The sequence below is a fragment of the Gadus morhua genome, chromosome 12 (genome assembly GCF_902167405.1).
Source record: "Gadus morhua chromosome 12, gadMor3.0, whole genome shotgun sequence".
Classification (NCBI taxonomy): domain Eukaryota; kingdom Metazoa; phylum Chordata; class Actinopteri; order Gadiformes; family Gadidae; genus Gadus; species Gadus morhua.
In genome coordinates this window covers 5,411,586-5,424,626 of record NC_044059.1, presented here as the reverse complement: position 1 = coordinate 5,424,626, position 13,041 = coordinate 5,411,586, and the positions used below count along the sequence as shown (strand labels likewise).

Below are 13,041 nucleotides of genomic sequence, written 5' to 3'. Positions count from 1 at the left end.
TCACTAGTCCATGTATTCATTGAACCAGCAGTATTTATTCATACAAAAGTACAAAGACCTTCCAAATACAACCAATGATCCTTGAAACAACAAAGAGACAGGGGTATTTTCATGATCATCCGGTTCTTAGTACGCATTCGTATTCGTATTCGGAGAAAGTCCATTCTCTTAATAACTGCACCCTCGAGTTTACTCAGATCTGAATCTGACGTAGAAGCTTCGTCAACATGAACGCACCAGTTACTCATGCGTCTGTTTACCTGCACGCTCATATTTCCTTTGTTGTTTTTGAAACCTGCCTCGCCTTAATGTATACTTATAATGGAATATTTATCCCATGCTGCATTGATTGTTCTCAGGGCTTGGCTTAGAAGTTAAGTTGAGGTTTTCGATGAAGGTGTCAGCAAAAATGTATAAAGGAGGAATAATCTTTTACTTGCACGTAATGCTTCAGCCATTTGTTTTTTGATCTTTAAACATGACATTTTAACAGTTACCAAGAACTTCAACAAAGAACACCATGCCCTGTCGGGCACACGATCAATCACGCACAATCACACAGGCACACACACATGCAAACACCAAACCTTGCACACAAATAGTCAATCACAACCACACACACACAAACATGCATGCACACAAGCAAACAGTCAATCACACACACTTATACAAACACGGACGAATGCGCACACGGACACACACCCACGCACGCACACACACTCACGCACACACACACACACACACACACACACACACACACACACACACACACACACACACACACACACACGCACACACGCGCACACGCGCGCACACGCGCACGCAGCTCTCTCCCCAGTGTATTCCAGGTCAGGGGGTTGGGTGTGCATGCGTTCCTCTTCATAATAACATGTTATGTGACGTGGACCACGCCCCCCCTGGCTGTTATGCAACCCAGCAGCTGGGAGCTCTCCTCTCTCCCATCACCCAGGCGTGAGGTTACACCCCAGAACCAGGTCAGGTCTCTTCTTTTGGCCCACATTAACATAATCCTCTCTGCCGTCACACCACCACAGTTGGCTGGAGGTGTTGTGTGGGGTGATCATGTTACCCTGTTATCTTAGAGGAGCAACAAGAAGTAGCTTAATATCTTCAGAGGACAGCTTCTGTTTACCAATGTGTTGAGCTACAAAGGGCTGTGTGAGGTGTGTGAATGTATATTTGCATTGGCTTTTTCGGTGAACACGATAGTGTAGTGGTTAGGGTGTTTGACTGCCAGCTGAAAGGGGTTTGAATTTTGGGTTTGAATCCCAAGGCCGGCAGTCTCTCTGGAGGCATCAGAGAGCAAGATGCTCCCTAACCCTGACCTGCTCAGAAATGACACTCATCTAAAAGAAAGTTCTTTAGAGTAAAAAGTAATCGTCCAAAATGTCCTTATAGAGAGATTTTGGAAGACACGTTTATCCGGAACATCTGAAGTAAGAGCACTCTCAGTATGGGTGGCCTCAAACTGAATTCAGTGGAAATTATCTTGCGGTTATTTCCTTGAAACAACATGGACCTGTTTTTCATTGCTCTGCTTCCAGTAGCTCAGCTTACTTTGCACAGCACCGTGCTCGACAAAGACATCTCAGCCCTGCTTTCTAGAGATTAAATCCTGCTTTCTATAGATTCCAGGCTGCTCACCATATAACTGAGGTTGGCCAACAGTTCTGACCACAGATTACGAAACTCGTCCAGTCAGTTTGTCACTGTTTATTGAACGATAATATAATATTTGCTGGTCTTTTGCAATCTCCGGTTTTTAATTCAGTGCGTGTGTGTGTGTTTGTGTGAGTGTGTGTGTGTAGGGGGGGGGGGGGGGGGGGGGGGGCGCATTAACACACTGTACCTTTCACCTTTTTTACCTTCTCAACCTGCAATGTCCATCGGCCAATCAGTGCAGGCCAGCCGTGACCTTGGCACACCTGAGTGTTGCAAAAAAAACGTTCCCTTGTTCGTCGCACCTCTTCCTGGATGCCGCAAAATCTGCTGACATCGGTTCAATGGAACCATGTGGATGACTCGTGTGCGCGTCACCCACATGGTGACGTCACTGCTGCCTTCCCGTCCCCGTCCCCCCAGCTTCCTCCACCTCCCCCCCCCGCCTTCCTCCACTTCGTGTTTCCAGTTAAGTCCTGTCTCTGCACATTTTCTGGTCCCAATAGTCGTAGACATTATGAGCAAGTGTTACCGGACAATTAGACGCAGTGCCTTTTTTTTTTCCCATCGCCTCCTTCACCCTCCCCCCCTACTTCTCCTCCCTCCCCCTACTCCTCCACCGTCCCCGTAGTCCTCCTCCCTTTCCCTTTCTCCTCCACCCTCCCCGTACTCCTCCTCCCTCTCGATATCCTGTTTGCACCTCCTCCTCCTCCTCCCTACGTCTTTATCTCAACGTATCTCACCTTTGAATGGCAGCTGTGCCTTTGTTTTATCTCAACGTGCAATTGCAGAATCATTCAAGCATGTTCTCTGATTTCTCCTGATGTACAGTAGATCTGGTTGCAATCGGCCTGTGGGGGATGTGCTGTTTAATTATCTGCTTGGCTGATGGATGAAATGCTCAGTGTGTGGTGGGTTTGAAGCCTCTGGGGACCTGTCTGTGGGGATGCTCTCCTGGGACTCATCCCAGGGCTCTGGTTCCCTGCTCTCTCCTCCAGGAACCTGCAGGGCTGGCTAATTGAAGACCCTAATCTTCCCACGTAGGTGCGAATGATTGTGTGTGTGTGTGTGTGTGTGTGTGTGTCTGCGTCTGCCAGACCCTGTAATGGTGGTTTCACCACTGGTGTAACGGGTTCCCCTTTCCGGGCCCCTCCCTGCCTCTAGCCCATTGTCAGCAATAGGGTACTACACACCACCAACACCACCCCCCCCCCTCCACACAACCACCACCACCACCGATACTACACCCCCGCCATCCCTCTCCCAACCTTTCGACCCTGGCCAGGAATAAGGGGCTAAAAAGAGAAATGCCGGATAGCGTAGTCCAGGTCTTTCAGCAGAGCTCTGGTTAACCATGGTCCAGGCGTGCGTTCATTGTTCTATGACCTTTCTGTAAGAGGCTTTGCCTCTGGGAAACCTGAGAAAAATCCCCCCCTTTCTCACAGAGTATTTTAGGCCCAGCTGCGAGGTCGACCTGCTATTTTTGTGAGTATGCCAACAGTCAGATTCGCTGACGCAGAAAAAAACCTATATTTGGTAAGAGTTAGTAAATTAAAGGGTGGAAATACGCTTTGTCTTCTTAACATTAGAATTAGTTAGAATTAGCTTAGACCTTAAATGAACCCAAGAAGACTCATGAAAAAAACAAAGAAACTTAGCATCCAAGGCAGCTGTTGGTGGTTTGTATGAATTGTGTAGGTCACCCAATTAGGCCAGAATCTTAATGCTAGTAATTACCCAGAGTTAAAAAAATAAGGATACCATTTATAGTATTAGATAACCATCTGATAATTATCGACACAAGCAAGATAAAAACAAAGCAAATCAAAACTTCACTTTAAGAACATTTTATTACATTTTTATATTATTATGGACAGGCTGGTCAGACTACTGCGCAAAATAAATACAGTTTATCCAATAAATTATTGTTTAAAAGTAGATCAATGAGATGCATGGCTCCTTCTACAGCGTGTTAAGACTTGTTTTTTAAATTATCAAAATGTCTGCTGGTCACATGAAGAAAACATTAAATTAACGTTTGTTAAGGCATCTGTTAAAAGTTGGTTAAGTGTCCTTAGCGTTTAACTGGAACATTCCAGGCTGGTTCTTGGAGTCTATCAAGTTCAGCAGCTCTCTCTGTCTCTCTCTATGTCTCTTCTCCCTCTTTGTCTCTCTCGCTCTCTCCTGCCACCTCTCGCTGTCTGCATTCCTTGAGTGTCCTTCCACGTGCGTCGTGCCAGATCACATGCTCCGGTATCCCGCAAAGACATGTGTTCCCGCAAATGCACAGTCATGCTTGCCAGATCCTGTGACTCCTTGTAAGCGCTGAGTCATCCTTCTTGGCGCGGTATCTCCGCGCTGACCCGGCGCTTTTATATTTTCCTTATTCTTTATCATTTCCTTCGTTGGTATTCCATCCACCTGTCGCTCCTCCTCCCACCGCTATTCCTCGTTGCCCTGGAAACCGATTGCTTGAGTATTCCAGGAGACGGAAAACGGATAACGGATAACTGAGAGCTGGGACCGTTATCCGGGGTCTAATGAATTTTGTGTTTCGTTTCCTTCCTCCGAGGCACACTGTTTTTTGCGTGCGCACGTACATGGTGTCGTGCTGCCCTGTGTGTACGTCGCGGTCATCGGTCGGGCAGGTTGATGACAGGAAGCCACTGGTCCAGACACCGGCAGTCTTTGCAGAACGTGTTCACCTTTCCCAACGCAGGGTCCTTCCACAAAGTGGAGGGGGGATTCTGTGGAGAGCCAAACAAAGACATTTAGATACGTGACATTACAGATAAGAGTGATTACATTGACAAACTCAATGACATGACCTTGTCAACCGAAACCGAGAGAGGGTGCTGGAATTCTGTCTTACAGGAAGTAGGCAGACTAAGTATATTTTTCCTTCTGAGAAGAGGAGGGTGGAGCATGCATCACATGCCCCATGCCGTGCATGCAATGCATACTGCATGGAGCATGCATTGTCTTTGATGAAACTACAAACATGAACTACAACATTGATCAGGCCCCCCTAGCATAGCCCCTTGGGTGGCGAAACTCACTGCATGAAAAAGATTGCTGCAACCCCCCCCCCCCCCTCCTTATAGCACCAACAAATAATCGTGCATGTATAATACGAACAGTAGATCTGTGTTCCCCTGACTCACCGTTACTAAAACACAGTGCAGGTCTTCGGGCTCTCCCCCCAGCTTGCTCTCTCCCAAGATCTCGGCAAGGCGCCGCATGTTGCTCACTCGCACGATGTTGATGTCGTTTTCGCAGCAGAAGGCCTGGATGAGCGTGAAGTGGATCTGCAGGGCAACGTCTCCCGCGTGCTCCTCGTCCGTCGCAAGCAGACACAGGACCACGTTGTCTGGGTCCCTGTTGAAGCAGCGCGCAGACACGCACATAGGAGTCAGTAAAACACGCCTCGCCTTGGTGCGTCACCGAGGGACCAAAGCCCAGTATTTAAACATTCCACACCCGACACTGCATTCCTGAGGCTAATTGTCGGGTATCATTTGCATGTTTCGTATTGGTTTATCAATGCCATTTTTTTCACTTACGCATTGAGAGATTTGGCTGCTTCGTAAACGCCGGCGGTGACGCAACCCTGGGGCAAGGCAGAGCTGAGAATCTCCTCGATTGCCTTTGACACCGTTTCCATCCTACAAGGAGAAGATGATTCTATTTTTAACATATGAGGCAGGTCGGACAATAAAAGCCAGAAGGAAAATAAACATGATCCTGCTTGTTATAACACACGTGCTGCAACACAGTTGCCATGGATATTTGCTAACGCACTTAAACGTCCCACTACTTATTTTTCTTACTAATACGGTCTTACAATATTCGTTAAAATATGGATTAATATGCATACATCTGGTTACTAGCACACATTAAAAGTTGCTGAAGTCTTTGTGATTTCAAAAGTTCAAAACCCAAATCCCTACATCTATGTAGGGACAAATGAAACTGACCGAAAAACAGAAATAGCAGGACAAACAAATTGCGTTCATTCCACAACATGGAATATTATAAACATACCTTTCTGAAGAGATGCCTCCACAGGTTTCAAATGTCATATTGCACATCCGTGCTGCTGGGTGTCGATAAAGTATTCCGAGGAAAAGGTGTATCTGCAGATTGTTGAAGCCCAGTGCAACTGTCAAGCGAAACGTGTAAGACTGCAGCAAGTCGCGACTGAACACGGGACACGTTCCTGCTTCTGCTCTTCTGCCTACAAGAGGCCGTTTTTCTTGGAGCTAATTTGCATAACCTGATCTTATTGGCCATGTGTATGCCTCTTTGTTTTCAGTACACACTTTGTGTGCAACAGCGACGCCTGGTGGCAATACAACGCATTGGGATCCACAAATCAACTGCTGAACACACTAAATACATCATAGACAATGGGACAAGATAATTTATTTAGAGGGCTTAAACTCTATCCTAACACGTTATTGTGTTGTTGTATTGGGTATATTATGTTAGATGTGCTGTTGGTTTAGTTTTACTGCAAAAAGGGAAAGCTACAGAGTTTCTGTTCTATAACGCATAGGACCAAATACATTTAAGCATCAATAATTAAAGCAATTACATCAGCCTAGGACAAACATAAGCCTACGTTCTATACAACGATTACGTCTGAAATAGAGACATCACATTTCCTTTTTTGAGCAGCAGGGGTCTATCTGCTGACCAATTCCCATTACCATATACTATATGAGCCAATTGTTATTATCTGGCAAATGGCCTTCATCGTCGATTGGCCTACTAAAAATAGGCACCATGGTTTCATATAAACAGCGCCAGCCCTCTGTGAATGTAAACAGGCAGACCGGGGTTCGCCAGAGGTGACAACGCGGGTATGACCTCAGCTCACGGCGTGACGTCCCGGCGTCATCGTCGTGACGAGGTTCTACCTTGATGTTGCAGAGACGTGACCTCTTTACAAGAGGTTTTTAAGAGGTTATCTGGGGCGACGTCGTGACCGTATGTTCCCCCGCTAGACCTAGCCGTATACTTTATGTAGGCTATGGCTATTTATTAGCATCACAAAATAGTAGCTTTAATCATAACTCTTACATATAGTTTCCAAAATGTTTATTATTTTCAAATATGCTTGAACAATAAGGTAGGTATGGAAAGCGCTGTAGGACCTATATCATATCCACGCCAGTGGCTGGGAAGTTTAAGAGACAAAAAAAGAAATAGAAATGGCTCAGAGGTCTGACGTCCTCAGACATCCTCTAATTGTTGGAGTTGTACGTCAAACTTATATTGAAATAGTGTGAAAGTGTGACGATGGTTGTTCCTCCTCCCGCCCGCATTTCTTTTTTCAGACAACGTGGCAAGACGACACTCCCGCCCGCTTGCTCTCACTCCCTTCAGGCGGCTTTATACCGGTCATTCTTTAAGTCTGTTCTCATGCGTAGTCACCAGAAAAAGAACAACGTCATGAAAATTGTCAGCATGTTGACTCTCAAAAATAAAACCACACTTTGTTTGTTTTCATTCTGGCTCTCGGTGAATCACTGCAGCTGTCAAACGCAAGGCGTGGTGCTGAACTTCTCCGGCTGGACCAGATGAGCTGAAAAGACGTGTTGTGGGATGAAGGTCAGAAACGGCGGGACACAGGGGACCTAGTGGCAGAGAGTGAATCCTGTTTATGGTCTGTATTTCATGTATCGCGTGATATCATTGTGTGCATGCGTGGGTTAACCTGGATTGGACTCTGCCGGTGAACTTTACCCCTGCCAAGATGTTATCGTTTTAGCCAACTGTGGCTCCTGTATCAGTCGTTTATATTGATGTGGCAGTCGCGACTGTACTTTGACTATCACCTCCGGTGGAGCTGCAGGGCTAAACTGTGAGTAGCCGAGCGGTATATCTTTTATACACGTGTTTTCAATTTTCAGTTTAAATGATTGTCAGTTAGTTAGTCATACTTGCAAAGATAAGGGATCTCGCCAGATTCGTTTAAAAGTAAAATCGCATAGGCTTACGTTATCTGTCTTGAGTTGGCCTAATACTCCGTTATTCGCGCTCTGTCAGTAAATAACGATCGCTAGCTTCCTTCGTAAATACAAGAGAAAAACATTTGAATAAGACTCGGAAAAAACTCTGGTTGGGATTTTTCAAAGCATGAAGACGCTGTAACGCACCATGGACACCAGAGGGCGCCACGATCACCACAAGGCCCAAGGCGACGCTAGCAGGTCTCCCTACCCGGACAGGAGCCCTAAGTACCCGCCACCCGATCCGAGGGAGAGGGGGAGGTCCAGCGGCTACCCAGAGGCTCATCACAGAGATTATTTCACCAGCTCCCCTCACAGACCAGAGTATAATGACCCCAGAGGACAGTATGGGGGACAGTATGGATATGATCAACAAGATCAAGCAAGGTGTGTGATGGTGTTAGCTTTTTGTTGACTTTGTCCTCTACAACAAGTTGGAGAAACGCTGGTCTAATCTTGTTGGTGCATTTTACAAAAAACTAAAACGTAAGAAATCAATTGATGGGCCTATAGCTCCTGTAGGCTACTATATGTTCCAAGTATTTTTTTTGTGTTGGAAACTTGGGTTGAGAAGCTCTTGGATTTTGGGGTATTTAGTCAATCAATTAATATATTAATATATTACAATTTAAATCAATGCGGAAATGTTTAATGTTATGAATACAATTTCACATATTGTAAACACAAGTTTGCGTTCCAGGCCCGGGTACGAATACCCTCCTCAACAATGGGAATACAGAAATTATTATAATCAGTACGACCACGACCCGTACTGGGGACAGCGGAGAGGCCCAGGTATGATCGAATCTAATCTGATCGGAAATAATCTAACATAATATAACATAAATCTAACCCGATCTGATCCGATCTTGTATATAACAATGTTATAGAATATATTGTATTCTAATCAAACATAATACTACACTATATATTCTATTTTAATCTATCACTTTATTGCTGTTTATTTGTGTCAATTCCAAGATGGTGGGCAACATGTTTCCAATGACTCACGGAGGTACCAGGACAGGACGTATGAACAGATGCATTCTGGGTATTCCAATTCAGAATACTACAGGTCAGTATCACATTTTCACAATGTTTTTTTTATTGACAATTCTAAATAGATATTTTGTGCGCAAACGAATAACCTAAATACACAATCATGACACTTTTTTAATTTTGAAAGTATATCACATATATGCTTTGCGGCTCACCCGTTATCATCACAATCTGTGTTCTACCCATCAGGTCTGACCAGCTGACAGACCAGGGTCACTACTATGATCCCAGAGAGGTCGCAGAGCCCCCGGCCTCGACCCGGCTCTCAGAACATTCCAGAACCCCAGGCCTGCCCCTGACCAGTACCAACTCTCTGGAATATTCCAAGGCCTCAGGCTTGTCATCCAGCGGCTACGAGCTGAGCCAGTACATGAACGGAGCTGACCAGATCGATGTTGACTCTCAGTCTCTCCTTCCTCCTCCTCCTTCTTGTTTTGATCCAGGTAGACACACAGGACACAACATACAGTTAAACACTTCAGTGGTAGAGCGAGACAGTATATTTACAAAGTGGTTTGAACCAGTTGTGGTTAATTCCACAAAGTGGAATTCCACAAAGTGGAATTAACTCAGACTTAAAACATTTAATGGAGGATCGCTCGGAAACCAGGTGAAGAAAAACAACTTAGATGCAGAATAAGAAAACGTCAGAAAGTGATTAGGGTTTTTTCGACTCCCAGCCAAAAGGTTCTGAGTTCATGCCCGAAAGGCTCACCCGAGTCTACCTTTATGTAGCATGATGATGAAAGCTTCTAAATCACACAATAATAATAAACATAACAAATAGTAAATATAGCAGGATTCCATTGAATGAAAATATGGTAAAAAAAAAAAACGTTTGCAAATGTGTAGTGATTATTTGATTGTCCCTCTCTCTCTATAGAACCCGTTCCTGTCGCTCCTCTGAAGTACGCAATCCCTCACGCGGTGGTCAGTTTCGGTACTGCAGGCCAACTGCTCCGGGTCAGCCCGGGTTTGTCCACCAAAGAGAACCAGCTAGAGATCCACAGTCTGGAGGTAATAATCCACCATAACAGACGCGACAACTTGACAAGTGAATGAATGCCCAGCACCCAAGGTTTTATTTGAATGTCATAACGACAGTTTTTTCACTACAGGTTATTCTCGGGGAGACCCAAGAACAACAGGACTTGAGGAACTTCCCTGGGCCTTTAACCAGGTAATTGTATTGTATTTCATTCTTTAATAATTTGCCCTTGTTTGACACTGCTTCTGTTTGATAGTGAAAGTAGAAAAAACATCTGATACAATACTTTTTTGTGTATCCTATATACTTTCCCTATATAAGGCCTACATGTTCAATAGCATCATCATCTATTAAGTTTAAAAAGATGCAACATTTTCTGTTAATTAATTTCTTGTCCACGTGTCCATTTTGTACAATTTCTAAATTATGTTTTCCATGAAAGTAGGCTTTTGCATAACAATTCAAAGTAATATTTATACGACGACATGATAACCATCAGTCTCCTCTACCTCATCTACCTCTCCACCTCACCTGAAGGGAAGACTTGCACAAAGTCGACGCTATGGAGTTCGCCCACAAGAGGGCAGACGCGAGCTTGCGAGACGTCACCCAGGACAGCGCCTCGGCCGCCCTCTTGTGGAAGCTGCTGATTCTGCTTTGCAGGCAGAACGGAGTGAGTGGCCCTGAGATATCGCGTGTTGATGGTTCAGCAGGGGGGGAAACACTACACCTCCTGACTTGCCGTGAAACTGACCGAAAAACAGCTCATCTCGTCTTTCTATATGACACTAATAGCCCTTTATTTACTGCCTCCAGCAAATAGTTGGATCTGATATTGCCGAGCTGCTGCTCCAGAACCCGTCCAGCGAGGAAAGGCCTGACAGCCGGGCTCCGATGCTGATTGACTTCAGCGAGGGCCCGGCCCCTGTCACGGTGCCCTGTGTTGTTGGAGACGACCTTCTCACCGGCACTGCGACCCACTCCAGTGCAGAGAGCTCGAAGGTGGCCCTGGACAAATACACATCGCTGCTATTGGCCGGGAGGAAGAAGGTGCTTGACATCACCTGCCATATGATTGGCTGTCGAAGCCCGCTAGGATGACCTCACTTCACAAACATAGCTTCCAACACCATTTGTGGAAATGTTATTTTTTAATTCCCTTTAGAAGATTCCCTTTAGAAGTTTAGATGTACTTTAATATCCCCCTCTTGGAAATCCAGGAATTACACCAGAAAGTGCAGGGCAGAAATAAGAGTTAAGAAATATATATATTTGTATATAAATGCAATCGACGGTAAAGTCTTAAAAAAACAACAGTAATATTTCTCACTCTTATACTGTTTCATATAATAAATAATGTTTATATCATAATGACATATTATATATTAGAAGGCTTTCTTCTAATTAAGACCTCTTCTTATAAGGTTTTGTTATCTTTCCTAGATAGTTTTGGATATTTTTTCCCTCCCCTTTCAAAGATTTAGGATTAGCGGGTTGTAAATTGAGCTAAATTTCACACACTGATTTCTGAATACTCCTCTGTTATTCTGTAATAGGAGGCTTTAGAGTCGGCCATGAACAGTGAGTTATGGGGACACGCGCTGTTTCTGGCCAGCAAGATGGACAACCGCTCCTACACCACCGTACTGAACAGGTAGACCAGTTAAGCTAGCTTTACTACTATGTAATGTAGGAGACACTTCCATCCAAGCGACTCACAGTGAATTCAGATTGGGAGCAGGTAGGGCTAGGGACATATTCCTGAGGGTGCCTAGGTTAGGCATATTCTGTGAGTAGCCGAAGGGGGACCTTGGGGATCAAAAAAGACATTGGGGATCAAAAACCAGCCTCTGCACTATCCCATTCTATAGCCTTATCCTTAGTAGGTTATTATGCCGGTTAAGCTCTTGTCTGTGAAGAAAATTGCTCAAACTGTAGTGTCTATAATGAAGTAACAAGCACTCTCACACACTGAAAAGAAAATGGTACAATTCAACCTGGATTGTTGTGTAATAATAGCATTTGGCATTCATTCTTTTAAAATAGGTCTTCGAGAAAATAATAAATAGAGAACACATCCATGAAATCTGGATTGTTGTTCAATACATAACAGGGTTGCCTCCCTCTCATCCATTTATTCATTTGAAATAAGTCTTTCATTCCTTTAAAATACCAAATGACCACATTAACTATTGGTCATGCAAGGGGGTATGTGTCACATTCAAGTGACTTACTTACTGAACTTACTTCAGGATTTTAAATAAATTACTGACATTTACAACAGCACAGATTGTAAATGATCACCGGACAGGCCATTCAAAGTCCCATAAATAACAGCATTTTAACACGTTAAGCCTTCAGCACCCGGATGACAGGACTGCTTCTGAGCGCCTGGATTCTTCAGGAGTTTGTAAAAACATTACAATAAGGACCAGCGTCCAAGTTCGGCTTCCGTGAGCCAGCAGAATGTCAGTCCGTGATCCTGCCTCTTGTTGGGCTGCTCCGGACTATAAATACACACATATAAGTGATTGAGGCGTTAAATAAAGATCTGTTCACACCCCCGGAGCTAGAGCAAGCCCTCTCCCTCCGGGTGAGTCAATCCACCCCCCCTCCCCGTCCTCAAACCCCTCAAAGCACTCGGGGTGCCATGTGGGGCCGGGTGTCACTAGGACAAAGTCTGCAGCCAAGAAGCCCCTGTCATGGATATGGCGAAGCACTCATCCACAACACCGACCCTTAGATTTATACTCCGGCCAAATCACCATGTAATCCAATACGCTGACCGCCTATTCTGGCGTCCCCCTGTTCCACGTGCGGGGGTCTGCGCATGTCTGACCCACAGGGCGGACGAATGAATGCGCTGGGCGGAGGGGGTGGGAGAAAATTAAATCTGATTAAAGCAAGGGAAGGCAGTTTGTAGACGCCTGCAAGAGTCAGCTTGATTTTGACATTATCTAAAAAATGTATCCAACTCATGCCTTCAGGCTTCCCTCCGAAGTCTCACCCCGACAACAGGTGACTAGCTAGACAGACAAGTTACAGACTTCCAATTTGTATTTTGTCAAAAATGAAATGATTTGACCGGTTTATTACAGGCCTGCAACAGCCACATACATCCAATTGTATCATTTGTTTCTTTCTGAGGATTTGATTTATTGATTGCTGTCGAGATGTAAATTTTTTATATTTGACAAAATAATCTTCTGAAATGAACTGCCTACCCTGGCAAGACGTTGAGTGGTTCTGAACCTGGAATTCTAGCCGAGTCTGCTTTCGATGGATTTGAACATTGAA

General features: G+C 44.8%; 2 protein-coding genes across 6 annotated transcripts in view; one reads left to right on the top strand and one right to left on the bottom strand.

Annotated features, from left to right (window-relative positions):
- Nucleotides 1-3,835: 3,835 nt before the first annotated feature.
- On the bottom strand, nucleotides 3,836-5,931 carry gadd45ab (growth arrest and DNA-damage-inducible, alpha, b). The gene is made up of 4 exons (XM_030372650.1): nucleotides 5,725-5,931; nucleotides 5,244-5,345; nucleotides 4,845-5,058; nucleotides 3,836-4,427 (listed from the first exon to the last, which is right to left on the bottom strand). The coding sequence occupies exons 1-4, from the start codon at nucleotides 5,769-5,771 to the stop codon at nucleotides 4,314-4,316; spliced, it is 477 nt and encodes a 158-aa protein (XP_030228510.1). The 5' UTR covers nucleotides 5,772-5,931; the 3' UTR covers nucleotides 3,836-4,313.
- Nucleotides 5,932-6,934: 1,003 nt separating this feature from the next.
- The window catches only part of sec16b (SEC16 homolog B, endoplasmic reticulum export factor), a 15,726-nt gene continuing 9,619 nt past the window's right edge, over nucleotides 6,935-13,041 (top strand). For 2 of the 5 annotated variants that reach the window (XM_030372647.1, XM_030372644.1), the window contains exons 1-10: nucleotides 7,379-7,549; nucleotides 7,824-8,084; nucleotides 8,398-8,492; nucleotides 8,679-8,772; nucleotides 8,946-9,199; nucleotides 9,640-9,773; nucleotides 9,875-9,936; nucleotides 10,282-10,417; nucleotides 10,561-10,794; nucleotides 11,301-11,398. In XM_030372647.1, the coding sequence (XP_030228507.1) occupies nucleotides 7,846-8,084; nucleotides 8,398-8,492; nucleotides 8,679-8,772; nucleotides 8,946-9,199; nucleotides 9,640-9,773; nucleotides 9,875-9,936; nucleotides 10,282-10,417; nucleotides 10,561-10,794; nucleotides 11,301-11,398 (1,346 nt within the window). In that variant the 5' untranslated portion in view covers nucleotides 7,379-7,549; nucleotides 7,824-7,845. The other 3 variants (XM_030372645.1, XM_030372648.1, XM_030372646.1) reach the window with 3 other exon arrangements.

Coding starts and splice junctions, on each gene's coding strand:
- gadd45ab (XM_030372650.1), bottom strand. CDS start 5,771: ATGTGCAATATGACATTTGAAACCTGTGGAGGCATCTCTTCAGAAAG. Junction 5,346..5,724: donor GGAGGCATCTCTTCAGAAAG/GTATGTTTATAA, acceptor TTCTCCTTGTAG/GATGGAAACGGTGTCAAAGG. Junction 5,059..5,243: donor GCAGCCAAATCTCTCAATGC/GTAAGTGAAAAA, acceptor CTGCTTCAACAG/GGACCCAGACAACGTGGTCC.